This window comes from Rhinoderma darwinii, chromosome 6 (assembly GCF_050947455.1).
Source record: "Rhinoderma darwinii isolate aRhiDar2 chromosome 6, aRhiDar2.hap1, whole genome shotgun sequence".
Taxonomy (NCBI): Eukaryota; Metazoa; Chordata; class Amphibia; order Anura; family Rhinodermatidae; genus Rhinoderma; species Rhinoderma darwinii.
In genome coordinates this window covers 123,173,758-123,200,532 of record NC_134692.1, presented here as the reverse complement: position 1 = coordinate 123,200,532, position 26,775 = coordinate 123,173,758, and the positions used below count along the sequence as shown (strand labels likewise).

At 42.3% G+C, this 26,775-nt stretch overlaps 1 protein-coding gene across 2 annotated transcripts; it reads left to right on the top strand.

Annotated features, from left to right (window-relative positions):
* LOC142656447 (acyl-coenzyme A synthetase ACSM3, mitochondrial-like) lies at positions 1 to 26,298 on the top strand. Of its 2 annotated transcripts, none has more exons than XM_075831374.1 (14): positions 1 to 81; positions 6,742 to 6,966; positions 7,115 to 7,325; positions 9,052 to 9,256; positions 9,338 to 9,481; positions 10,697 to 10,853; positions 14,311 to 14,390; positions 15,398 to 15,521; positions 20,414 to 20,494; positions 21,309 to 21,410; positions 21,665 to 21,792; positions 24,361 to 24,460; positions 25,516 to 25,635; positions 25,720 to 26,298. In XM_075831374.1, exons 2-14 carry the CDS (start codon positions 6,763 to 6,765, stop codon positions 25,804 to 25,806), a joined length of 1,743 nt encoding a protein of 580 aa, XP_075687489.1. In that variant the 5' UTR covers positions 1 to 81; positions 6,742 to 6,762; the 3' UTR covers positions 25,807 to 26,298. The 2 variants fall into 2 exon arrangements, with proteins under 2 accessions (XP_075687489.1, XP_075687490.1); XM_075831375.1 differs by having other exon boundaries at positions 81 to 168.
* Positions 26,299 to 26,775: the final 477 nt, after the last annotated feature.

Sequence of the window (26,775 nt, the reverse complement as noted above, 5' to 3'; positions counted from 1 at the left end):
TTCCGCAAACGTTTACATTCAGCCAGAAAAGGGAAGTGGGATCAGATATCTGTAGGTCCTGAGACTTTCACTCGACAGACTGTGAGTATCACTAATATATACAGGAACCTCCTGCCACCGAATATTGAATACGACAACCCTCATGTACGGGGAATTCTCTGTCCAGTGGTACGTGTGGACTAATAACCATTATACTGCATGGAAATAATGCTACATATCCTAAAAGTAGATAAAGGCCTGTTACAATTTACAATCGCTGTATTGCAAAAAGCTTCTGTTTATTATAATATTTATTTATTGGACTAAAAGATGAGTTTGGCTGCTGCATTCAGAATAGATCGGTTTACGACTAACAAAAAAGACCTAAAAAAGTAAAGATTGGTCAGTTCTCGTAAAGGGGTATTATGGTTTCTGCAACTTGAGCAGTTTATTCATTGCATAGTTTTTTTTAAATTATTATTATTGTCCTATATAATTTCTGTATCCGTTCCTCGCAGTTTTAAATTTTCAAGAGACCTTGTTTACTTCCAATGGATAAGGAACTGTGCTGGTCATGTGTTGATCACATAGGTTTACAGCTCATTACAGTTAAGCCCCCTGCAAACGATCGTGCTTGTAATCGTGGTCCGTGATTACTGGCGCTGACGGCCGCAGACAGCCACCCGCACTTGCGGGCCGTGTTCCCATATAAAGTATGGGACCACGGTCCGTAAAAAAGCAAACAATAGGACATGTCCTATTTTTTGCGGAACATTTCGAAGGTACGGACACCTTCCTGTAAATATACGGAAAGGTGTCCATGGGCAATAAAAATTAATGGGTCCGTAATTATGGAATGTAATTACTGATGAATTCTAAGGTCATGTGCATGGAGCCAGTACAGTCATCAGAGCTGTAATTTGTATTGAGCTAAAAGCCGAGGGAACACAGTCCCTCCTATAATAAAGAAATGTCATAGTTAGGGTATGTTCACACGGCCAAATTTCAGTCGTAAACGAGGCGTATTATGCCTCGTTTTACGTCTGAAAATAGGGCTACAATACGTCGGCAAACATCTGCCCATTCATTTGAATGGGTTTGCCGACGTACTGTGCAGACGACGACCCGTAAAAATACAGCCTCGTCAAAAGAAGTGCAGGACACTTCTTTGGACGTTTTTGGAGCTGTTTTCTCATAGACTCCAATGAAAACAGCTCCAAAAACGGACGTAAAAAACGCTGCGAAAACGGCGTGAAAACGCCGCGAAAAATGCGAGTTGGTAAAAAAACGTCTGAAAAGCAGGGTCTGTTTTCCCTTGAAAACAGCTCTGGATTTTCAGACGTTTTTGTTGACTACGTGTGAACATACCCTAAATATGAGCCACCAAGTTCTGTACCATTATTAAAGAGCTAGTCTGATTCTCTTAGATATGCCATTTCCTCACCGATTATGAGAATGAAAGGGCTTTAACCAGTGGCGTAGCTATATGGGTCGCAATTGCGGCCGGGCCCAGAAGCCAGGGGGGCCCGCAGCCCCCTGCACCACATCAATGAAAAGTTACTATAGTAACTGGCGCCTATGTAATAAACTACACGGGCCCCTGTTACTATAGTAACTGACAGTACTTACCCCTCCTCTTCCTGGAGCGCATCAGAGGTTCTGACGTCACAGCGCTATGCGCAGCGCATAACGTCACGATGCTATGCGCTGCGCACAGCGTCCCGACACTTCATGGAGCGAGGACCTGCGGCCGAAGAGGAGGTAAGTTTAATTTTAGTGTCCTGCTGATGAGTTGGGGTCAGACACCCGGGACCCCCGCCAATCAGCTGTTTTGAAGGGGTTGCAGCCGCTCGTACGAGTGCTACTTCCCCTTTATTCCGGTCACTTTCTCACACTGAATCGCCGACACAGACATTAGGACTACATTAGGCTTAGATACAGGGTCCAACAAACAGTATCACACATGGCACATGGGCCCTGTTCACATCACCGCTGCCCTTCTGTTGAGGGGTTCCGTCTTTTTAACCCATCAACGTAAAGGCAAACGGAAACCTGGTGGAGGGAAGGAGGTTGTCACTCAGGATTTGATGGTACATGGCTCCATCCAATCTCTCATTGATGCGGTGAAGTAGTCCTGTGCCCTTAGCAGAGAAACACCCCCAAAACATAATGTTTCCACCTCCATGCTTGACAGTGGGGATGGTGTTCTTTGGGTCATAGGCAGCATTTCTCTTCCTCCAAACACGGCGAGTTGAGTTAATACCAAAGAGCTCAATTTTAGTCTCATCTGACCACAGCACCTTCTCCCAATCACTCTCAGAATCATCCAGATGTTCATTTTCAAACTTCAGACGGGCCTGTACATGTGCCTTCTTGAGCAGGGGGACCTTGCGGGCACTGCAGGATTTTAATCCATTACGGTGTAATGTGTTACCAATGGTTTTCTTGGTGACTGTGGTCCGAGCTGCCTTGAGATCATTAACAAGTTCCCCCCGTGTAGTTTTCGGCTGAGCTCTCACCTTCCTCAGGATCAAGGATACCCCACGAGGTGAGATTTTGCATGGAGCCCCAGATCGATGTCGATTGACAATCATTTTGTATGTCTTCCATTTTCTTACTATTGCACCAACAGTTGTCTCCTTCTCGCCCAGCGTCTTACTTATGGTTTTGTAGCCCATTCCAGCCTTGTGCAGGTCTATGATCTTGTCCCTGACATCCTTAGAAAGCTCTTTGGTCTTGCCCATGTTGTAGAGGTTAGAGTCAGACTGATTAATTGAGTCTGTGGACAGGAGTCTTTTATACAGGTGACCATGTAAGACAGCTGTCTTTAATGCAGGCACCAAGTTGATTTGGAGCGTGTAACTGGTCTGGAGGAGGCTGAACTCTTAATGGTTGGTAGGGGATCAAATACTTATTTCTCTGTGCACAATGCAAATAAATATATATCATTTTGACAATGTGATTTTCAGTTTTTTTTTTAATATAATCTATCTCTCACTGGTAAAATTAACCTAGCCTAAAAATTCTAGACTGTTCATGTCTTTGACAGTGGGCAAACTGACAAAATCAGCAAGGGATCAAATACTTATTTCCCTCACTGTATGCACATATTCATACACACACACATTTTTTTTGTGGGGGGGGGGGGCACATATGTATTGGGGCTATTCCCCCTGATGTTTTAAGTCCTTAGTGACGCCCCTGGCTGCTAGTGCTGCATTGTTGGATCACTTAGGAGACCCAGCGATGCAGCTGAAAGCTGCGGGCCATCGGCCATGAGAAGTTTGGGGGGGGGGCCCAAGAAGAACCTTTGCATTAGGGCCCATGAGCCTTTAGCTACGCCCCTGGCTTTAGCGCTGTGTCTGCTTTAAAGTTTTCCCTGTATGGTGGCACTCATGGCTCTGGACTGTCCAGGTAACTGCAGCGCCCTGCACATCGTGTGGCCAGGGGCGCAGCTGTGCATGGAAGAACTGTGACTCATACTCCGGATCGGTGGGGGTCCTAGTTATATGCCATCACTATATGAGATGGGAAACCCCTTTAACTCCTTACTGATATTTGACGTGACTGCACGTCATAGTCGGTAGTTGGGAAAGATGACGCGGGCTCACGAACTAAGCCCGCTCCATACAATGCGGGTGTCAGCTGTAAAATAACTCTGGTCCTGGCCGAGTAACCACTTAAACATATCTATCTGTTCATTGCGCTCCCCCCAGACTCTGTGACCCTGAAAATCAGCTGTTTGAAGGGTATGCAGTGAGTGCTACAGCCTCTTCATTGTTTACATCGGTTTTATTCTGGTACATAGTGGCTATGACTGGTATAGTAGCGTTGTCCAATTCACTTGAATAGGAGTCGGTAAAAAGTATTGCTATGTATTGTACCAGCGATCTAATGGTTGCTTGTTCAAGTCCCCTAGGGGGACTACATTTATTTATTTATTTTTCAAAAATAGTTTTTAGTAATGTACAAAAAAATTAAAGGAAAAAAAACCTTTTTCGAATTTCCCCTAAAAATAACATAGAAAATAAACATAACTACTATTGCCGCGTCCGTGTAAAATCGGAACTATTACATTGTACCATTATTTAACCCTCTGGGTGAACGCCAGAATTGCTGTTTTTTTGTCACCTTACCTCCCCCCAAAATATTTTTAAAAAGTGATCAAAAAGTTGTATATACCGCAATATGGTACCAATGAAAACTACAGCTCGCCCCACAAAAAACAAGCCCTCACACTGCTCCATTAATAGAAAAATAATAAAAAAGTTATAGGTCTCAGAATATGGCAACACAAACATTTTTTTTTTAACAAATCATATTTTTGTGTGGTGGAAGTATTAAATAATAAAAAAAAACGATATAAATTTGGTATCGCCACATTGTATTGAACCGAGGAATAAAGTTAACATGCATTTTTATGGCCCTCTGAATGCTGTAAAAACAAAACAATCAATGGACGAATCGCTGTTTTTTTTTTCTATTCCACCCCAAACAATTTTTATTTTCTGTTTTTTAGTATAATATATGGTACAATAAAAACTACAACTCGTCTTGAAAAAAACAAGCCCTCCAACGGCTATGTCGACGGAAAAATAAAAAGCTATGGCTTTTGGAAAATGGTGAGGAAAGATGGGCGGCAAGGAGTTAAACGTTCTATTGAGTCTTTTCTTTGTTTCTGGTTGACAACCTATATGACGGCCATTTCAGCTTCCAACTGGGTTGTCACGTAGCTTTTTTTAGATGCCTGGGTGGAAAATCTGTCTGGGTCTTTTGCCGAGTTTTTTGACGCGGAAACCGCGTCGCAAAACTCGGCAGAAACGGCCCGAGAACGCCTCCCATTGATTTCAATGGGAGGTGTCGGCGTCTTTTTCCCGCGAGCAGTAAAACTGCCTCGCGGGAAAAAGAAGCGACATGCCCTATCTTCGGGCGCTTCCGCCTCCGACCTCCCATTGACTTCAATGGGAGGCAGGAGAAAGCGTGTTTTATGCCTGCGGCGCTCAATGGCCGCGGGCGAAAAACGGCGCGATAATTGCTGTTCACACGGAGTATTTTGGGGGAGGAATATCTGCCTCAAAATTCCGTTTGGAACTTTGAGGCAGATATTCCTCCCCCAAAATACTCCGTGTGAACATAGCCTTAGGCTGGGTTCACACAGAGTTTTTTGCAGGAGGAAAATCTGCCTCAAAATTCCGTTTGGAATTTTGAGGCAGATTTTACTCTGCCTGCATGCCGATTTTCGTGGCGTTTTTCGCCTGCAGCCATTGTGCGCTGCGGGCATAAAACGCCGCGAAATACGCTTTCTCTGCCTTCCATTGATGTCAATGGGAGGTCAGAGGCATAGACCCTCCAAGATAGGGCATGTCCCTTCTTTTTCCCGCAAGCCGGTTTTTCCGCTCGCGGGAAAAAAACGCCTCTGCCTCCCATTGAAATCAATGGGAGGCATTTTCGGCCGTTTTTTCCGCGTCAAAAAACTCATCAGAAAAACTCAGTGTGAACTCCCCCTAATTATGCAGCAAGGTTGTATGTAAATCACTGACTAATGACAGGTTTGGGAAAGCTGTATTGATTACCATATTAGTTGTCACCCATCTTTCCCAAAAACAGATATAACTATTAAATTGCTGTACAGAATGAAGAAGGTTTTATCAATTGTTGCCCACTGCAACCAATCAGAGCTCCGCTTTCATTTCAGAAACTGCTCTGGTAAAAATGAAAGCTAGTTTTTTTTGTAAGACAGTTTTGATAAATGAGGCCCCAACCTAATAGAAGAGAACTGAAGGAGTTATATTTAAAGGGTTGCCCAGGACCTTTACATTGATGACCTATCCTTCGGATAGGTCACCAATATAAAATCGGTGGGGGTCCGACTGCCAGCACCCCCACCAATCAGCTGACTTAAGGGACCAGTGCGACTATTGTCACAGCGTCTTTATCATTTACCAGGCACAGCGCTGTACACTTCCGTAGCGGCTATGCCTGGGATTGCAGTCCTCTGCAGCCCGGTCTAATTCACTTAAATGGGACCAGTACTGCAATCCCAGACATTGCCGCTATGGAAGTGTACGGCGCTGTGCATGGTAAACAGTGAAGAAGCTGCGGCCCTTCAGATCAGCTGATCCGTAAAGATGCCCGTAGTGGACCCCCACCAATCTTATATTACCTACCTATTCTAAGGATAAGCCATCAATATAAAAGTCCCGGAGAACCCCTTTAAGGCCTCATGTACATAGTCATATTATTGTATGGAGCCTAATTATGGCACCCATAGAAGTGTATGGGGCACTTAGTGGAACCTCTGTATGTCTCAGATTTAATTCCGTACATATCTGACAGGAAAAAAAAACATTGCTTCTAGGGGCAAATAGGTCTATACATACAGCACACCAAAGCATTGTATCGGATCGCACGGAGTCCCATACAGTTTCCAAGTACAGAGCCGAATGGGACTCCATGTGCTGCCGTACAAGGCCTCCTTTTTAATTTTGGGGGAAATATGATTCATCGTCTTAAACACAACCAACAATACAAATATGAAGGATGACTAGTCACGCCTCATCTGTGCTAGACTGGAGACATATGGGATAAGGATAAAGGCAAGATTGACCAACTAGTCTCACCCACCACCACCACCACAAAAAAAAAAAAAAAGATTTACCAATGGATTTATTTGTAAAAGGGCAATTTTATTTTTTACAGTAAACACCGATATTCTTTGTGAATTTATCTCCAGTTTACAAAATCTAATTTCTTCATGTACAGGCGACCTGATCTGTGCCGGCCATGAAAATTCTTCTTAAAGTCAAACGCTTTACCACCCATATTACCCCAAGGATCTTCTCCAGATTAATCAGCAAGAACCAAAAGTTTTATGCCCCTCACAATTTCACAGATTATGAGGATATTAGGTCGAGTTACAAACCTGATGTGCCAGAATACTTCAATTTTGCAAGTGATATCTTAGACAAATGGACTGCTGCCGAAAAGGTAATGTTTTATGATTCTAAGTGAACGCCCCCACCCAAAAAAAAATAATGTAAAAACGCCATGCATGCTTGGTTGTAAGAACAACACTGGGTGATATGGTGAGGATATATGGGTTATAGATAATAACAATGATATTTTTTTTTTTCAGGACGGAAGTCGAAATTCCAATCCTGCCCTGTGGTGGATAGATGGCCAAGGAAAAGAGGTCAAATGGAGCTTTGATGAGTTGGGTTTCCACTCCAGGAAAGTGGCGAATATACTGTCCGATGCTTGTGACTTGAAACTGGGAGACCGAGTTATAGTGATTCTACCTCGGTTACCGGAGTGGTGGTTGTTCAATGTTGCATGCATTAGGTCAGGTAAGTAGATTTAAAGGGAACGTGTCAGCAAGATTATGCCGTCCTAACCGCTGACAGCATGATTTAGTGAACGATGGCAGGATAGTGACCAAGTTTTCCTCTATGAAATAAACATAGATGAGTAAACCGGAATATCTTTCCTGTTTCCGATATTTGTCCGTTGTTTGGGGAATAATGTAATTTATTTAATCCAACATTTCATAATCCAAACATTTTGATAATCCAGAATTTCTTTCCAACATAGAGCTGTATGATAATTTTTCAATTTTGACCAGAACCAGTATACTGATCATAGAGAACCAATTAGGAGACTCATCTCATTAAAATAACATAGCCCGCCACTCACAGTAAAATGACCATCAGCCCACCACTCACAGTAAAATGACCATCAGCCCCCCACTCACAGTAAAATGACCATCAGCCCACCACTCACAGATTCTCCCTGTAGGTAGCGCTAGACAGCCCCTTATAGGTAGCGCCACACAGCCCCCTTGTGGGTAGCGCCACACAGCCCCCTTGTAGGTAGCGCCACACAGCCCACTTGTAGATAGCGCCACACAGCCCCCTTGTAGATAGCGCCACACAGCCCCCTGTAGAGTGCGCCACACAGCCCCCTGTAGGGAGTGCCACACAGCTCCCTGGTAGGAAGTGCCACACAGCTCCCTGGTAGGAAGTGCCGCACAGCCCCCTGGTAGGGAGTGCCGCACAGCCCCCTGGTAGGGAGTGCCGCACAGCCCCCTGGTAGGGAGTGGCGCACAGCTCCCTACCAGTATAGATAGCGCCACTGTAGCTCCCTGAAGGAGCGGAATCCCCATGTGGCCGGGGATTCCGCTCCTGGAGCGCTGCTTGATATCTCTGTCCATATATGGACAGTGACATCAGGGGAAACTCCTGAAGTGGAATCCCCATCCACAGCGTTCCTGACGCTGTGACCGTCGATTCCTCTCCAGGAGAAGCTCCTGTCGTCTGTGTCCATGACGTCATTGGCTTCTCCTGGAGTGGAATCCCCGGTCATAGCGTCTGCAACGTTGTGACCAGGGATTCCGCTTCAGGAGTTTGCCCTGATGTCCTTCAGGGAACTACAGTGGCGCTAGTAGATAGCAGAGCAGGGAGATACCTCCCTGCTCTGCTATTGTGCCGTCGCTACCGCTAAAGGAGCCGCAGCAGCTGCTAGTGGCGCCGCCGCCCTCATGCCCTGTGTCACCGCTAGCAGTCGCTATGGCTGCTACAGCGGTAGCGACGGCCACTAAGATAAGAAGTGCCCGGGTGGAAAGGCGACTGCAGTTAGTGTGTGTATCCCCACTGGTAGTTGCAACGGTGCGGGGATACACACACCCGCTGGCGCCCCTCTTGCAGTGTGGCGGCTGGCGCCCTATGTGACCGCACTATTCGAACGTATCCAAGTCCGGCCATGCAGCCAAGGAGCTTAGGTCGTTCTGACACATTAGAGAACATAAATGGTATGTAATGGTTGGGGGACCCATTACAGATTTTGCATTACAGCCCTGGAGCTTAGGTCCCCGTTACCTATAAGGGGACAAAAGTACTATATTTGACATGTGATGGTTGGATGGACCATTAAGGATTTCACATAACGGACCAGGTGCTTAAAACCACACTTCTGTTTGTCAAGGAATTCATCCTCAGATGTTTTACTCTTCAAAGTTAAATTATAAAACCATTTTAACTAGGGTTCTATCTAAAGTTCCCATTATTTGCTTAACAGGTCTAGTTTTAATTCCTGGGACAACACAACTTACAGCAAAGGATATTCTACACAGGCTACAAACATCCGATGCAAGGTGCATTATCACTAGCCAAGAACTGGCACCAACTGTAGACACCATCTCAGCCCAAGCTCCATTTCTAAAAACCAAAATGACTGTGTCTGGAACGATAGAAGGGTGGTTGAATTTTCAGGAACTGTATACGTATGTCCCATCATATTACCATGTCACAATAAAGTCACCACTAATAATATGATAATTAAACTGTATTTACATTTATTTAAGTGGGGCCGATGACAATCACACGTGTGTTAGGACAAGGAGTACAGATCCAATGACCATTTACTTCACTAGTGGGACAACAGGTTCTCCAAAAATGACAGAACACAGTCATTGTAGCTATGGGCTAGGACTGACTGTAAATGGAAGGTAAGTACAAATGGAAGAAATTAATTAATATACATTAATTTAGAAGAAGAGAGAATTCTTCGTTACACGGGGAATCGGCAATAAAGAAAAATAATACTGTAAGGTATGTTCACTAAGGACCTTATAAAATAAAGAACCCCACTGCTAGTAAAAACTACAGTTGTAGCCCCACACCCGGCAAAAAATACTATTCATCCCCCATATATAAATGACCATAACGGAAAGTGGGGCACAATTGAAAAATTAATTTTAGTGGAACTTTCTGCTAATAAAATAAAAATAGAAAACAAATTGAAAAACAAACACTTTGCTTTATTTTTTACATTTCCACTCAAAAATACTAATATAAAAATAGCATAACAATAAAGCCCCATGTATCACACAAAAAAACAACACACCAATATTTTTGAATATCCGAGCGAGAAGGTTATAGCTTTCAAACCCACCTGTACTAAAATAAAAATAAAAAAATAAACTGGTCATTAACAGGGGAAAATGGCCTGGACTTGAACTGGTTAAGTTTTCTAGAGACCAGGAGAATAGATAGACCAGGTGCAAATTTAACTTTGTGCTGTTAAAAACATAAAAGATTCTGGATAGGACAACAGGGAGGGAAATTGCAGTGCTATAAAATGGCGCAATTTTGCAGCGCATTGTGGCACAAAAACGCATTTTGACCGCGACTTGTGAAACCAGGCAACGTGTAACCCCTGGGCAGTAATTGGCTTCAGAAACAGCAGGTGGCCAGCTGTTATTCCTGAGGTAAGATGTGGCTGACCATAAGTTTTAATAAATGACCAATCATGTAATACGTGGACTGGCTGGAAAAATTTACTAAGAGATTCACTCTTTCTTAGCAGCTCTTCACTCTGGGGAAGAGGGGGATCCCAAGTAGGGCCCTCCTACCTTCTGACGTCCCTATACCCTAATAGGACATATGGAAAAAGGTTGTCTTTACGAGACAACCGCTTTAAGTAGTCGGAGTCAATGACTGACGGACAACCGCTGTGCAACTCCGGAGTCTCCCAACAAGTCATTACACACAAAGCTGGTGGAAGTTTCTTCTTCATGCAAATTTGGAATGATTGACGACAGTTGCGCTCCAATCTAAGTGAATAAAGACCAATGCAATTGTGTGACTTTCCAATATAAGAAAAAGTTGTGTAAATAAAAAATAAATGTACAAAATCCTTTTGTACCTATTTATCTATACAGGTATTGGCTGGATTTAACGCCTTCAGACGTGTTTTGGAATACATCAGACACAGGTTGGGCAAAGTCTGCATGGAGCAGTGTTTTTTCTCCTTGGATTCAAGGTTCATGTGTGTTTGTTCACTACATGCCTCGATTTGAGCCATCGTTAATCTTGGAAGTAAGTTAAAAAAAAACAACAATCCCTCATTATAAAAAAACAAATCAAAAACACAAAGCACCCAAACATCTGTAAGGTGCTTAATTGGTTTGAAATGTTTAAGTCAGTGTAGACCGGCGACCGCTCACGTGTTTCCGGTAACCTGTGTTGTTGCTAGTTAATTGGCATATAGTTTTGCCAGTAATAACAGTTTTAGATCAAACGAACGTCCCGATCACTGTCCAGGGTTAAAATGTGCAGCAAGCGAACGAACAGCGATAATTTGCTTGTTTTTTTGTTGATTGGATCATTTTTGTTGACTAAAAAAATATTTTTTGTTAGCAGTACATCCACTTTTGTAAATAGGCATCTGCCTGTTATTTGTAATAGAAACCGCATGAGAGGAAGAAATACAAGCGATCGCTTGTCTATCGCAGTTACGAAAGGACAACCCAATAATTGTAACATATAAATGCTAGTCTTAGGATCGTTTATGAGTTGTTAATATCGGTGCTCGTTTTAGCACTCTTTCCATGTAAAAGGAAGAGCATTTACTAATTTAATAACCCCTCCACACCATAACCACATATACAGGTCCTTCTCAATTAACTAGAATATCATCAAAAAGTTTATTTATTTCAGTAATTCAATTAAAAAAGTGAAAATCATATATTATATAGATTAATTACACACAGAGTGATCTATTTCCAGCATTTTTTTCTTTTAATGTTGATGGTAACAGTTAATGAAATCCCAAAATTTAGTGTCTCAGAAAATTAGAATATTATATAAGCCCAATTTCAAAAATTATTTTTAATACCGAAATGTAGGCCTACTGAAAAGTATGCATCGAATTACTGAAATAAATTAACTTTTTGATGATATTCTAATTAATTGAGAAGGACTAGTATCTACTAAAAAGACCAGTGCCCATGCATTGCTCACATACAATTTCTACACTGGCGCTCTACAGAGTATTATCACGCTGTGAATACAGTCCAATGAATACAGTACGATTACATCCAGGGACACACAGGTGACGTATTCTCTGTTTGGACTCATTCACTTTCCCTGTTTTCTCCATCCAACCCAGACCACCATGACAACTTCTCCCGGCTATGACTAGTCTCTGCAGACTTTGCTGCCCAGATGTTTTAGCTCTTCCTTTTTTAGCACATTCTTACCATTAACAAAAAGTTCCCATCTTGTTACCACCTTAATCAGTAAATAGTGCCACACAGATATTGCCCCCAAAAATAATAGTGGCAAACAGAAAGTGCTTTACACTGAAATAGTGCCTTCTTAGTGCCCCACACAGTAATAGTGATCCCCTTTGTGCAGTACACCGTAATAGTGCCAATTTGTGCCCCACATAGAAATTATGCGCCTTTAGTGCCCACGCAGTAAAGGTGCATCCTTTGTACGCCTCACACAATAAGGATGCCCCCTAACAGTAATCATGTCCCTTTTTTGCCCCTACACAGTAAGTGCCTGTACATGGTAAGGATGCCCTCTTAGTTCCCCCACATAGAAATTATGCCCCTTTGTGCCTCCCTCACACTAATAATTCCCACAGTGCCCCTTCACAAGTAGTGATGCCCCCTTAGTTCCCCAAAAGTAGTGATGCCACCTTAGTACCCTCCACACAATAGTGACACCTCCTTAGTGCCTCTCCATGCTCCTTAAAATAATAAAAGTAATATTCACCAAGCCCCGTTCCCACGACAAATGTAGAAGCTCCCTCATTCCAGTCTGTGCAGTTGACAGCTTGGCGCAGGCAGGCTCGATGATGTCACTGCAGCACGCCAGCCTCCGCTGACATCAGGTGTGAGTGAATAGTAAAGCAGTGTTGACGCAATCCTGGCCAATATATAAGTAAGAAGCTTATTCTTTCAAGCAGGGAGCTATCGACTTCCTTCTCCACCATTGTATTCAACTGCATATGCTTTCTTTTGACGCACATACAGTTAAAAGTGGTGCAGCCCGGGCCATTCTTGGACTACGGTGGTAGTTCCACAACTGCTCTGTAGCCTACAGAATTGTGAATTCATAACTGAACTATAATACAGGCTGTTAATCCGGATCACTACAAGATAGGTGATTCAATGTATTTACAAATTAACTCAACATTAAGGAGGTATTCCAGGCAAGTCAAGTGATGGCATATTGTTAGGCTATGCTGTTACTTGCTGATCATGGGGTCCGACTGTGGGATCCCTACCGAACACAAGAACAAAGGGGCTTTCTGTATTTTCGCTGCACAATGCCACTCCTGTGCACGCGGTGTGCAGAGAACTTAATCTCAGTGAATGAGGCTGAGTTGCAATCACAGTGCCTGGGCAGCCATGACACTAAAAGATACACAAGGAGCTGTGGTGTTCCACAGATGGCTGCAGCATCTTCATTCTAGCTATTGGTAGGGGTACATACTTTGACTCCACTTCCACCAGCATCAGCAAACATTATATATTTTTGTATTCATTGTTCAGCCATAACATTAAAACTACCTGCCTAATATTATGTAGGTCCCCCTTATGTCACCAAAACAATTCTGACCCGTCGAGACATGGACTCTACAAGAATCTTTGAAGGTGTCTTGTGGTTTCTAACACCAAGACGACAGCAGATACTTTAAGTCCTGTAAGTTGCGGATCGGACATGTTTTCAAGCACATCCCAAAGATGATTGATTGGATTGAGATCTCGGGAATATGGAGGTCAAGTCAACACCTTGAACTCTTTGTCATGTTCCTCAAACCATTCCTGAACAATTTTTGCAGTGTGGCAGGGCGCATTATCCTGCTGAAAGAGGCCACTACTATTAGGGAATACCTTTGCCATGAAGGGGTGTACTTGGTCTGCAACAATGTTTAGGTAGGTGGTACGTGCCAAAGTAACATCCACATGAATGGCAGGACCCAAATTTTCCCAGCAGAACATTGCTAAGAGCATAACATTGCCTCTACCCTCTAGTCTTCTTCCCATAGTGCATCCAGGTGCATTCTTCCCAAAGTCCATCTTCCCCAGGTAAGCGACGCACACTGAGACGAGGCCACCTTCTTCCATTGCTCCATGGTTCAGTTCTGATGCTCATCTGCTCAATGCAGGCATTTTCGGCGGTTGACAAGGGTAAGGATGGGCACTCTGACCGGTCTGTGGCTACACAGCCCCAAACACAAAAAAATTGCGAAGTATTAACTTTTTTTTTAGCAATTTGTGCTACAGTAGCTCTTTTGTAGGATCGTACAAAATGGGCTAGCCTTCACTCCCCACATGCATCAAAGAGCCCTGTGTGCCCATGACCCACAGTTGCTGGTTCACCGTTGTCTTTCCTTTGACTGCTTTTAGTAGATACTAACCATTCCATATCGGGAACAAAGCACAGGACTTATTGTAACAATCAGCAAATTATAATGTAAATTATGTATTGCTAATTTCCTGAACTTTGCACTAAAAAAATATGTTCTTCATTCATGTAGACATTGACTGACTACCCTGTCACTGCATTCTGCTCACCTCCAACAGGCTATCGTATGCTAGTGTTAAGCAACCTTGCAAGGTAAGAACAAATTGCACCACTAATTTAATTATATGAAAACCCACTCTACAGATATTGAATAGTAAAGTAAAGCTCAGTTTTGGAGCCTTTTTATAGGGGTTTTCCCCATAATCAATATTCATCACCTATCCACAGAATAGTTGATAAATATCTGATCGGTGAGGGTCTGACCGCTGGGACCCCCACCGATCCTGAGCTTACCTTGTCATTCCTGGGAGCCCCGTATGAATGGCATCCTTGGCCACCGCTCCATTCATGTCTATGGGGCTGCCGAGCACTATCTTTGGCTGCAGGGCTTCAAGGCTCCAGGGCCGGGTGCGACCTCAACCTAAGTCTGAAACCATTATAGTTACGCCACTGATAACATTCTGACGGGAAGCTGAACATGACGGACTGAGCAGCTTTCTCTTCTTACCCTTCTAACAGAGATTAGTGCAGGGCAGGAAATTGAAATGATTTAACAGCCTCACATTTGTGCTGACTAGTGGTTTGGAAGGTCTGTCACCACTGAGACCCAATTTGCGTCCCCTCAGTACATTGGAAAGTTCAGCCCTGGCCACACATATTGTACACAAAGGGCGGACACAGACAGAAAGGGCGATGTACTATGATAAGCTTTAGAAAAGCAAGGGGCCCACTTGCTGTACTTACATGGTAGGGGTACCATGTAAGTACAGCAAGTGGGCCCCTTGCTTTTCTAAAGCTTATCATAGTACATCGCCCTTTCTAACCATCCACCTGTAAATATGAGCTAGGAATTAGCTTAGTCACTTACATGAAATCCAATAGACAGTAGGAAACTGATAGTGGCTTTTAAAGTGGCAGTGGTCCCAATTACCTACTGGGCCTCTGGGCAGCCACACAGGTCGCCCATATTCAGTTCAGTATGACTACCCCTGCTGGGCACCAAATGAATGTTTCTATAGCTGTATATTATGGTGGAGATATTTAATACTGTATGATTATAATTAAATTATTTGTACATTTTTTTTTGTATATTTATAAAGCTACAAATTCAAGAGTCTAAAGCATTGTGTGAGCGCTGGGGAACCCATCAACCCTCAAGTGATGGAGCAATGGAAAGCGGACACGGGGTTTGACATTTATGAAGGCTATGGTCAAACGGAGACTGTAAGTTGTAAACTCTATTACTTGCAGCCAAGCAAAACGTGTGTGTGTATATACAGTGAAGGAAATAAGTATTTGATCCCTTGCTGATTTTGTAAGTTTGCCCACTGTCAAAGTCATGAACAGTCTAGAATTTTTAGGCTAGGTTAATTTTACCAGTGAGAGATAGATTATATAAAAAAAAGAAAAAGAAAATCACATTGTCAAAATTATATATATTTATTTGCATTGTGCACAGAGAAATAAGTATTTGATCCCCTACCAACCATTAAGAGTTCAGCCTCCTCCAGACCAGTTACACGCTCCAAATCAACTTGGTGCCTGCATTAAAGACAGCTGTCTTACATGGTCACCTGTATAAAAGACTCCTGTCCACAGACTCAGTTAATCAGTCTGACTCTAACCTCTACAACATGGGCAAGACCAAAGAGCTTTCTAAGGATGTCAGGGACAAGATCATAGACCTGCACAAGGCTGGAATGGGCTACAAAACCATAAGTAAGACGCTGGGTGAGAAGGAGACAACTGTTGGTGCAATAGTAAGAAAATGGAAGACATACAAAATGACTGTCAATCAACATCGATCTGGGGCTCCATGCAAAATCTCACCTCGTGGGGTATCCTTGATCCTGAGGAAGGTGAGAGCTCAGCCGAAAACTACACGGGGGGAACTTGTTAATGATCTCAAGGCAGCTGGGACCACAGTCACCAAAAAAACCATTGGTAACACATTACGCCGTAATGGATTAAAATCCTGCAGTGCCCGCAAGGTCCCCCTGCTCAAGAAGGCCCATCTGAAGTTTGCAAATGAACATCTAGATGATTCTGAGAGTGATTGGGAGAAGGTGCTGTGGTCAGATGAGACTAAAATTGAGCTCTTTGGTATTAACTCAACTCGCCGTGTTTGGAGGAAGAGAAATGCTGCCTATGACCCAAAGAACACCGTCCCCACTGTCAAGCATGGAGGTGGAAACATTATGTTTTTGGGGTGTTTCTCTGCTAAGGGCACATGACTACTTCACCGCATCAATGGGAGAATGGATGGAGCCATGTACCGTCAAATCCTGAGTGACAACCTCCTTCCCTCCACCAGGACATTAAAAATGGATCATGGCTGGGTCTTCCAGCACGACAATGACCCGAAACATACAGCCAAGGCAACAAAGGAGTGGCTCAAAAAGAAGCACATTAAGGTCATGGAGTGGCCTAGCCAGTCTCCAGACCTTAATCCCATCGAAAACTTATGGAGGGAGCTGAAGATCCGAGTTGCCAAGCGACAGCCTCGAAATCTTAATGATTTATAGATGATCTGCAAAGAGGAGTGGACCAAAATTCCATCTAACGTGTGCAAACCTCATCATCAACTAAAAAAAAACGTCTGACTGCTGTGCTTGCCAACAAGGGTTTTGCCACCAAGTATTAAGTCTTGTTTGCCAAAGGGATCAAACACTTATTTCTCTGTGCACAATGCAAATAAATATATATAATTTTGACTATGTGATTTTCAGTTTTTTTTTTTTTATATAATCTATCTCTCACTGGTAAAATTAACCTAGCCTAAAAATTCTAGACTGTTCATGTCTTTGACAGTGGGCAAACTTACAAAATCAGCAAGGGATCAAATACTTATTTCCTCCACTGTATATACATATATATATATATACATATATATATATATATATACATATATATATATATCTATATATATATATATATGTGAGTGTGCATGTGTGTATATATATATATATATATATATATTGATATATATATATACACACACACACACACACACACACACACACACATACAAAGTGGCGTTCTAAAAAATAACAGTCCAGCATCGTTAGGCTAGATTCACATGAGCGTATGAAACCTTGGACGTGAAAAACTACAGTTTTTCACGTCCGAGGTGCATCTGTGCTGCACCCCTGCAGGACACGTTATCATGCATCCCTCCATAGACTAGAGTCTATGGAGGGATGCGTGAAGCGCCAAAAAATAGGACATGACCTATGTTTTCACGAACCCTTCACACGCTTGTTTCAGTTCGTGTGAATAAGGCCTAAACCTGATAAATCAATGTTTTTTGGTAGAAGTGATATTTCTACATAGCAAATAATTTACTTGTAAGTGTAGTAGAAATAAAACAGACACGAGAATTAGGTAATGCGTGCCGCTCATTCTGAGTAATTGAAAGGGTCCTGTTCAAAATAATAGCAGTGAGGGGTTAGATTTGTGAAGCCATTCATTCTGTGGAATAACAGGTGTAAATTTTGGCCCTTATTTAAGGTAGGGGGTAGAAAATGTTGCATATGTTGCTTATAATGTATTTCCTTTTGAAATACTGGGAAAAATGGGTCGTAGCAGACATTGTTCTAATGAAAAACGAACTTTGGTTAAAAAGTTGATTGGAGAGGGAAAAACATATAGAGAAGTGCAGCAAATTATAGGCTGCTCAGCTAAAATAATCTCAAATGCTTTGAAGTGGCAGCCAAAACCTGAAAGACACAGAAGGAAGCGGGAACTACTGTTCGAATGGATCGAAGAATAGCCAAAATGGCAAAGACTCAGCCAGTGATCACCTCCAGAAAGATCAAAGAAGATGTGAAGTTACCAGAGAGCTGCGACAATCCGAAGACGATTAAGTGAAGCCAAGTTACCAGCAAGAACCCCCTGCAAAGTCCCATTGTTGAAAAAAGACACGTCCTAAATAGGTTAAAATTTGCCAAGGAACACATTGACTGTCCCAAAGAGAAATGGCGCAACATTTTGTGGACTGTTGAAAGCTATTTTTTTCTTTTTGGGTGTAATGGGCGCAGACAGTATGTCAGACGACCCACGAGCACTGAATTAAAGCCACAGTACACTGTGAAGACAGTAAAGCAAGGTGCGGCAAAATCATGATATGGGGATGTTTCTCATACCATAGTGTTGGTCCTATTTATCGCATACAAGGGATCATGGATCTGTATGAATATATCAAAATACTTAAAGAGGCTCTGTCACCACATTGTGCAACCCCTATCTGCTATTGCAGCAGATCGGCGCTGCAATGTAGATTACAGTAACGTTTTTATTTTTAAAAAACGAGCATTTTTGGCCAAGTTATGACCATTTTCGTATTTATGCAAATGAGGCTTGCAAAAGTACAACTGGGCGTGTTGAAAAGTAAAAGTACAACTGGGCGTGTATTATGTGCGTACATCGGGGCGTGTTTACTACTATTACTAGCTGGGCGTTCTGAAGAGAAGTGTCATCCACTTCTCTTCACAACGCCCAGCTTCTGGCAGTGCAGCACTGTGACGTCACTCACAGGTCCTGCATCGTGTCGGCACCAGAGGCTACAGTTGATTCTGCAGCAGCATCAGCATTTGCAGGTAAGTAGCTACATCGACTTACCTGCAAACGCCGATGCTGCTGCAGAATCATCTGTAGCCTCTGGTGCCGACACGATGCAGGACCTGTGAGTGACGTCACAGTGCTGCACTGCCAGAAGCTGGGCGTTGTGAAGAGAAGTGGATGACACTTCTATACACAACGCCCAGCTAGTAAAAGTAGTTAACACGCCCCGATGTACGCACATAATACACGCCCAGTTGTACTTTTACTTTTCAACACGCCCAGTTGTACTTTTGCAAGCCTCATTTGCATAAATACGAAAATGGTCATAACTTGGCCAAAAATGCTCGTTTTTTAAAAATAAAAACGTTACTGTAATCTACATTGCAGCGCCTATCTGCTGCAATAGCAGATAGGGGCTGCAAAATCTGGTGACAGAGCCTCTTTAAGATCATCATTTTGCCCTATGCTGAAGAAGAAGAAATGCCCTTAAAATGGGTTTTTCAACACGACAATGACCCAAAACACACCAGTAAGTGAACAATATCTTGGTTACAGACAAGCAGGATTGAGGTAATGGAGTGGCAGCCAAATCCCCTGACCTCAATCCCATAGAGAACTCGTGGGGTGACATAAAAAATGCAGTTTATGAGGTAAAACCCAAAAATCCAGAAGAAATGTGGAATGTCGTCCAATCTTCCTGGACTGGATACCTGTTCAGAAGTGCCAGGAGTTTGTTGACTCCATGCAACACAGATATCGAGCAGTTCTCAGAAACAAGGGTTATGCCGCTAAATAATAGTTCAGTAAAGTGAAATCTGAAAAAAAAATTCAGTTTATACATTACATTTTTGAGTTTTTAAAGAAAAATGCTGGCACTATTTTTTTTGAACAGCCTAATATTCCCTTATCTTTACTTTCTGTAAAGGATTAACACAAACTGGATAAATGTTGTTATTGTTTTGAGTTGAAATTGAATGTGTAGGATTTCCAATGCATTTAGGCAAATATACAGTAAGTTATTATAATGATTCTGCGCTTTATTTGCTTTTTTAAACTTACTGCTATTTTTTTTTAACATGTGTGTTATACATATACACTTTTTTGTTTTGTTTTAGTCATTAGTCAACCATGGTATTATTCTGGTTTGCTTGGCTGTGGACCATCAGACAAACTTCTTGAAATTACAGTTTTATGTGTCAAAACCCATCCTTCGAGGGGCATTTATGTCACTGAAATAGATTGCACAGTATATACCTTTCTGTGTCTCTCTCTCACCCATTTAGATTGTACGTTCTTAGGTGCGGGATGTTCTCGTTACTGTTCCATATGGGAGCTTATTGCTTCAATATGGGTAATATGGTGCGTTATATAGCATCCAATTGAACATACTGTGTATTGAAAAAATATTGGGAAATTGTCCATGCAGAGTACCAGAGGCATATATCTCACCTGCTCCTTAAAGACAGAATGCGGAGACAAAAAATGGAAGTGTGAATGAGGCCTTATAACAGCAGAGCAAATGGACACCACTAACTACAGCCATTATCATCTAGGCCCTCATCTGTGCTACATTTAAAGGAATGAAAATAAAACCAGGCTCCATGGGCAAGCCGTCTCCAGCCTACGATGTCCAGGTACTTCTATTTTTACAAGTAGTATAATTTTGGGTTATAGTCAAGAGGGGCAATTTCTGCTGAGAACTTTTATTGTTGATGACATGGCTTCGTCCACATGTTGCCAAGACATATGTGGTAAGGCTCTGTTTTCACTTGCATTGTGGTTTCCGTTTATAATATAACCCACGACGCTTAAGTTCTGTGCACACTACGTTTTGGCCCTACGTTTAGCATGTACGTCGGGAAAGCTTCCGGCGTAGTAATTATAATTTTTTTAAAACATGGGAGCCTATGGGTGTCATTCGGCACAAGTATATAGCATGGGCTTTTCTATAATATTTTATGAAGTATACGTTAAACGGACGCCGTATTAGTCAATGAATGGCGTACGTGCATTAAACAGAAGCCTAAAAGCATCCGTTACTCAGACTATATTGGTATTCGTTTAACGTAAACCTCATAAACAGGGACATGAAAGCTCATAACCTATTCGTTTAACATATACCATTACCACTGTTATAAGGCATCCGTCACAGCTACGTTTAACGTATACATCGGGAGCTTTTCCCAGGGTATAAACGTAGGCTATGACGGATGCCTTATAACAGTTAAGTGCCCGGAAAGGTATCATCTTTGACATGGTGGCAGGTCCCCGTTAGTCTGTACCACAAGCGAAAAATGTTATAAAAATTTTGGTACCTCTTCAAAATGACCCTACACTTCTACCTCTATGAATAATAGACATGTTTCCGCACAATGCCAGCATCCCATAATGTGTGTACTCATTGATATAGTTGCATATTTACATGTTGTCTTTATGACATTATTTTAGGTGGTTGATGCTGATGGAAACATCTTACCCCCGGATCAGGAAGGTGATATTGGAATCCGGATAGCACCTGAAAAACCATTCAATCTTTTTTCCCAATACACGGTAAACCCGTTTATAAACAAGACCTACAAGGGATTTTATTGTAATTGACTTGGAACACTTGTTTGATTTAACATGTTATTAAAGGGTAGTTATGGGGGTCCAGCTGATGGGGTCCGCACTTATCGGTTTACAATTGATGTCAAATAGTCCAGGGTATAACGTGGTGATTTTGCTTTTACAGAAAGTAGAATAGTAAATTTTGTACATAAAAAAATGATCTATCTTATTCTCTGTATAATATCCATTGCCAAAAGGGTGACCCAAAGAAAACAGCCTCAACCCGAAGAGGAGACTTTTACCTTACTGGAGACAGAGGCATTAAAGATGAAGATGGCTATTTCTGGTTTGTTGGAAGATCCGATGACGTAATTTTATCTTCTGGGTAAATATGATTTTTTTACACACAATGGGCCTCATTTATCACCCTTGTCTTATAGATAAACTGTCTGTGTTGCTCATAAAAACCAATCAGAGCTTTGCTTTCATTTCTTAAACTGCTCCGGCAAAATGAAAGCTGCTTTGTGATTGGCTGCTATGGGCAACAAGGCCAGCTCATTTGTTAGCTTTTATAAATGAGTCCCATTGTTAGTAGGAAGTAATGAGCAATCCAAATTTATTGTAGAAATTGACTTAATTTGAAAATAAATTACATATTTACTTAAAAAATAATAGCCCTGCTGGTGCTGTAAGTCCTTATTCAGATGACAATATTTGGGATTTGTATCACACAGATTTAATGTCAACGGGAAAAGGCATTTCGAATGCTTCTAGAAAAAAATAAAACTTGATCTCTGAAACGGAACGTCACATGGAACTATGCGGACCCTTGATACGGTGCATATTAAGGTTCTATATTGTGCATCATATTATAGGCCAAAATAACGTGGGCTTCTGAATGAGGCCTTATAATACTGGCACATTCTACCTTGTTTTATGTAACAGATGTTGGTGAGCTTTCTTGAAGTGTTTAGCATTTTGGTTCCAGCTGAGGAAGTTGGAAATATAAGGTCCTAGAAATATGTAAGGCCGGGTTCCCACAGGTCAGATGCGTTGTGTAAAAATCATGCAGCGTGTCCGACCTGGAACCCGCAGTACTTTCCGGCCGAAAAATAGCACCACCTTGTGGTGCAGTTTTTCTAACGGAATTTCCGCTGCGGAAAAAAGCCGTTCATACTCACCCCCCTCCTCCTCTGACGTCCGCTCCAGCCTCCATGTATAATGTTGCAGGCCATGTGACGGTGCAGCCTGTGATTGGCTGCAGCAGTCCCACGGGATGCAACGTTATCTCAGGAGGCCGGACTGCAGGTAAGAGGATGTCGTTCTGCGTAAATATGATATTTTTTTTGTATTTGCAATTTTTGCGACTTTATCGCTGTGAATACGATGCAAAAGTCACTTGGCTTGCTGTTGCAGCTTTTGCATCCCCATTGAATTAATGGGGTAACCTGCAACAAAAACGCAGCATAAACTGACATGCTGTGGAATTAAATTCCGCACCGCAGGTAAATTTAGTAACATATAAGCAGTTTTTTTTCCAGAAATCTTTTTTTTCTGAATCTTATGCCTATTTTGCTGCTACTGTAAATGCTGTGGAATTTCCGCACAGAATTGCATTGCGGAAATTCCGCAGCGCTTACACTTTGTGTGAACCCAGCCTAAGGGTATGTTCACACGGCTTATTTTTAGCCGTTTTTCGGGGCGTAAACGGCCCCCGAAAGAGGCTGAAAATACGGGGGCTGAAAGCCTGCAAACATCTGCCCATTGATTTCAATGGGAAAACGTCATTTAGTTCCGACGGGGCGTCTTTCTGCGCGGCCGTATTTAAAAACAGCGTGTAAAAAACGCCCCGTAAAAAGAAGTACATGTCACTTCTTGAGCCGTTGTTGGAGTCGTTTTTCATTGTCTCAAAAAAAAAACAGCTAAAAAAACGGCTAAAAAAGCGGCCGTAAAAAACCGCATCAAAAAACGCTTGATGTTTAAAAAATGGCTGATAATCAGAGGCTGTTTTCCCTTGAAAGAGAGCAGATTTTATTGCAGAAAATTTATGCGACTGAAAATCCGTTATATTCATCTGAATGGAACTTGCAGAAACCCATTTATTTAGATGAATGAAACAAATTTTCAGTCTCAGAAATTTCTGCAACCAACAAAATCTGCTGCTTGTTAATCTACCCTAAGGCCCAGTTTACACTGAGTTTTTTTTCAGGCAGAAAAATCTGCCTCAAAATTTCTTCAGGAATTTTGAGGCAGATTTTGACCTGCTTTGCAAATTCTTTTCATACGTGGCCATTGAGCATCGTGGGCAAAAAACGCCATGAAAAACCCTTTCTCAGACTCCCATTGACTTCAATGGGAGGTCAGAGGCGGTACAGCGGCAAGAAAGAGCATGCAGCTTTTTTTTTTTTTCACCACGACTGGCTAAAAATCGCAGCGGAAAGAATCAATGAGAGGCGGTTTCAGAAGTTTTTTTGCTGCTGATACCGACACGATTTCCTCGTAAAAAAAAACTCAGTGTGAACTGGGCCTAAGTGTTGACAATACTTATACCCGTGACGACAGTGACTGATTTGATGCAATGGTCACCATAAATCAGGTTCAGATGCTAAACAATGCTAGTATAAACATTTATCTAGTATTTGCATAGTTTCATAGCAATGAACGCTGGTCGAGGTTTTTGGGGCTCATGCACCCTGCACGGCAGCACTTGGAGTTCCAACGGGACCATATAACGGAACCGCAGGAGACTTCATGTGCAACCATCTGTTGCCTCTGCAACTGTATTCTCCTCTATAGGCATTGCCAAATACCTCCGTAATACACCATGCAAGTATAATAATCAGAGGTACAGTATAGATTAATAGAAATGTATAGGCACCATATTACAGATCTGTAAAACGGTGGTGTGCAGAAGGCCTTAAACAATATAAATGATTTTTCCTAATCTGCTTAGATACCGTATTGGACCATTTGAAATAGAGAGCGCATTGATAGAGCACCCGGCTGTTGCAGAATCTGCCGTGGTCAGCAGTCCTGACCCAGTCAGAGGAGAGGTAACCTTCCGCTAACGCTTGTCTATAGTATTGTAATATTTCAGTTCATTTAACTAGGGGATACGAGCAATAAGACTCATATGCTGTCGGAGTACTTAGAGAGCTCATATCTTAGCAATCAATACAGGGGCTATACTATTTACTACTTATTCTGCGTATAAGAACAGGTTTTGAAAGTTGGAACCAGAAGGATTGAAATCTCTTATAAAGACACCATTCTAGGGACCCGCATCCATCTGACATGTATCCTTCTATATATCATAAACGTCTCTGATGGGAAAATCTCTTTAAGCAATTGTAAAGGATCTGCCAGGCACAGCTTCGGGGTTAACTCCCAGAACTAATCAGTCAGCACCTGAGAATACATCCCTGAGACTGACTCCTGCTTCCACCATTCAGGCTGGCAGGCTTAGGAGTGGGAGAGCCTATCGTAACCTGGCCAGACTCAGCTAGCTCCCGCCCTCGGTCTATTTAAGCCTGCACTTCCTGTCCCTCGGTGCTTGTGTTTCCCTCCTTGTGGTTTCCTGGCCCAGCTACAGCTCCTGCTATTTTTGATCCTGCTCCATACAGACCCTGGCTTACCGACTACTCTTCTGCTTTTCGTTTTGTACCTCGCACACTCCTGGCTTGACTCGGCTCGTTCACCACTCTGGTTGCTCACGGTGTTGCCGTGGGCAACGGCCCCTTTTCCTTGCTTGTGTTCCTTTGTATGTTTGTCGTGTTTGTCGTGCACTTACTGAGCGCAGGGACCGCCGCCCAGTTGTACCCCGTCGCCTAGGGCGGGTCGTTGCAAGTAGGCAGGGTCAGAGTGGCGGGTAGATTAGGGCTCACTTGTCCGTCTCCCTACCCCCTGCCATTACAGCAATTGCTTGTAAAATGACAAGAGTACACTAAATATAAACCATCGTGTCTTAGGGGATGTTTGCAAGAGCTTTGTGACTGTTTTGACAAATGGCGCAATTTTGCTGTAATTACCACAATTGCTGCAAAAACTCTCACAAAAAAAACTCATGTAAACAAACCCCATACACCTAACAAATATGTTTAATATGCAGGTGGTGAAAGCTTTTGTTGTCTTGTCCCCTACATACACCGTACACGACCAAGAGACACTGACGAAAGAACTACAAGAACATGTAAAGAAAGTGACAGCCCCTTACAAGTACCCAAGAAAGGTACGTATCTTAAAAGCATTGGCTCATAACACAACCAACGTCACACAAGAAGCTGCTTGAAATTTTACTTATTCTGTTTGTCAGATTGAATTTGTTCAACAACTGCCAAAAACAGTCACCGGGAAGATTCGGAGGAATGAGCTAAGACACAAAGAATGGGGAAAAGCGTAGAAGAAATTCTCACGAGCAAAACATACTCCACATGTATGTAAAATTTTCCTGCCAACTCCTAATGGAATTTACACCATCACATTTTTGTATTATCTTCAATGAAATTTTTTTGCGCACTTTCATAGATTGACAAACATTCTTTTTTTGCTTTCAATAAGAGAAACAAAATAAATCTTGCAGTCACGGTACCAAACTTTTTTCTTCTGACTACGCAAAGACTACCAGAAACAATTAAAAAAATGTCTGGTCTCTGGATAAAATGTCTGCAATCCTAGGAATCTGGGGTGAAGAAAAAACACAAATGAATAGGCAGAATATAACCAGTATATACTAGTCCTTCTCAATGAATTAGAATATCATCAAAAAGTTAATTTATTTCAGTAATTCAAAAAGAGAAACTCATATTCTATAGATTCATCACACACAGAGTGATCTATTTCCAGCATCTTTTTCTTTTAATGTTGATGATTATGGCTAACCTAAAAAATTTGTCTCTCAGAAAATTAGAATATTATATAAGCCCAGTTTCAAAAATGACTTTAAAGAGGCTCTGTCACCAGATTTTGCAACCCCTATCTCCTATTGCAGCAGATCGGCGCTGCAATGTAGATAAGAGTAACGTTTTGTTTTTTTTAAAAACGAGCATTTTTGGCCAAGTTATGACCATTTTTATATTTATACAAATGAGGCTTTCTAAAGTACAACTGGGCGTGTTTAACGTTAAAGTACAACTGGGCGTGTATTGTGTGTGTACATCGGGGCGTTTTTACTTCTTTTACTAGCTGGGCGTTGTGAATGGGAGTGTATGATGCTGACGAATCAGTATCATCCACTTCTTTTCGTTAACACCCAGCTTCTGGCAGTGCAGACACACAGCGTGTTCTCGAGAGATCGCGCTGTGACGTCACTCACTTCCTGCCCCAGGTCCTGCATCGTGTCAGACGAGCGAGGACACATCGGCACCAGAGG

Coding starts and splice junctions, on each gene's coding strand:
- LOC142656447 (XM_075831374.1), top strand. CDS start 6,763: ATGAAAATTCTTCTTAAAGTCAAACGCTTTACCACCCATATTACCCCA. Junction 14,391..15,397: donor GTGTTAAGCAACCTTGCAAG/GTAAGAACAAAT, acceptor ATATTTATAAAG/CTACAAATTCAAGAGTCTAA. Junction 21,411..21,664: donor ATCTTTTTTCCCAATACACG/GTAAACCCGTTT, acceptor CATTGCCAAAAG/GGTGACCCAAAGAAAACAGC.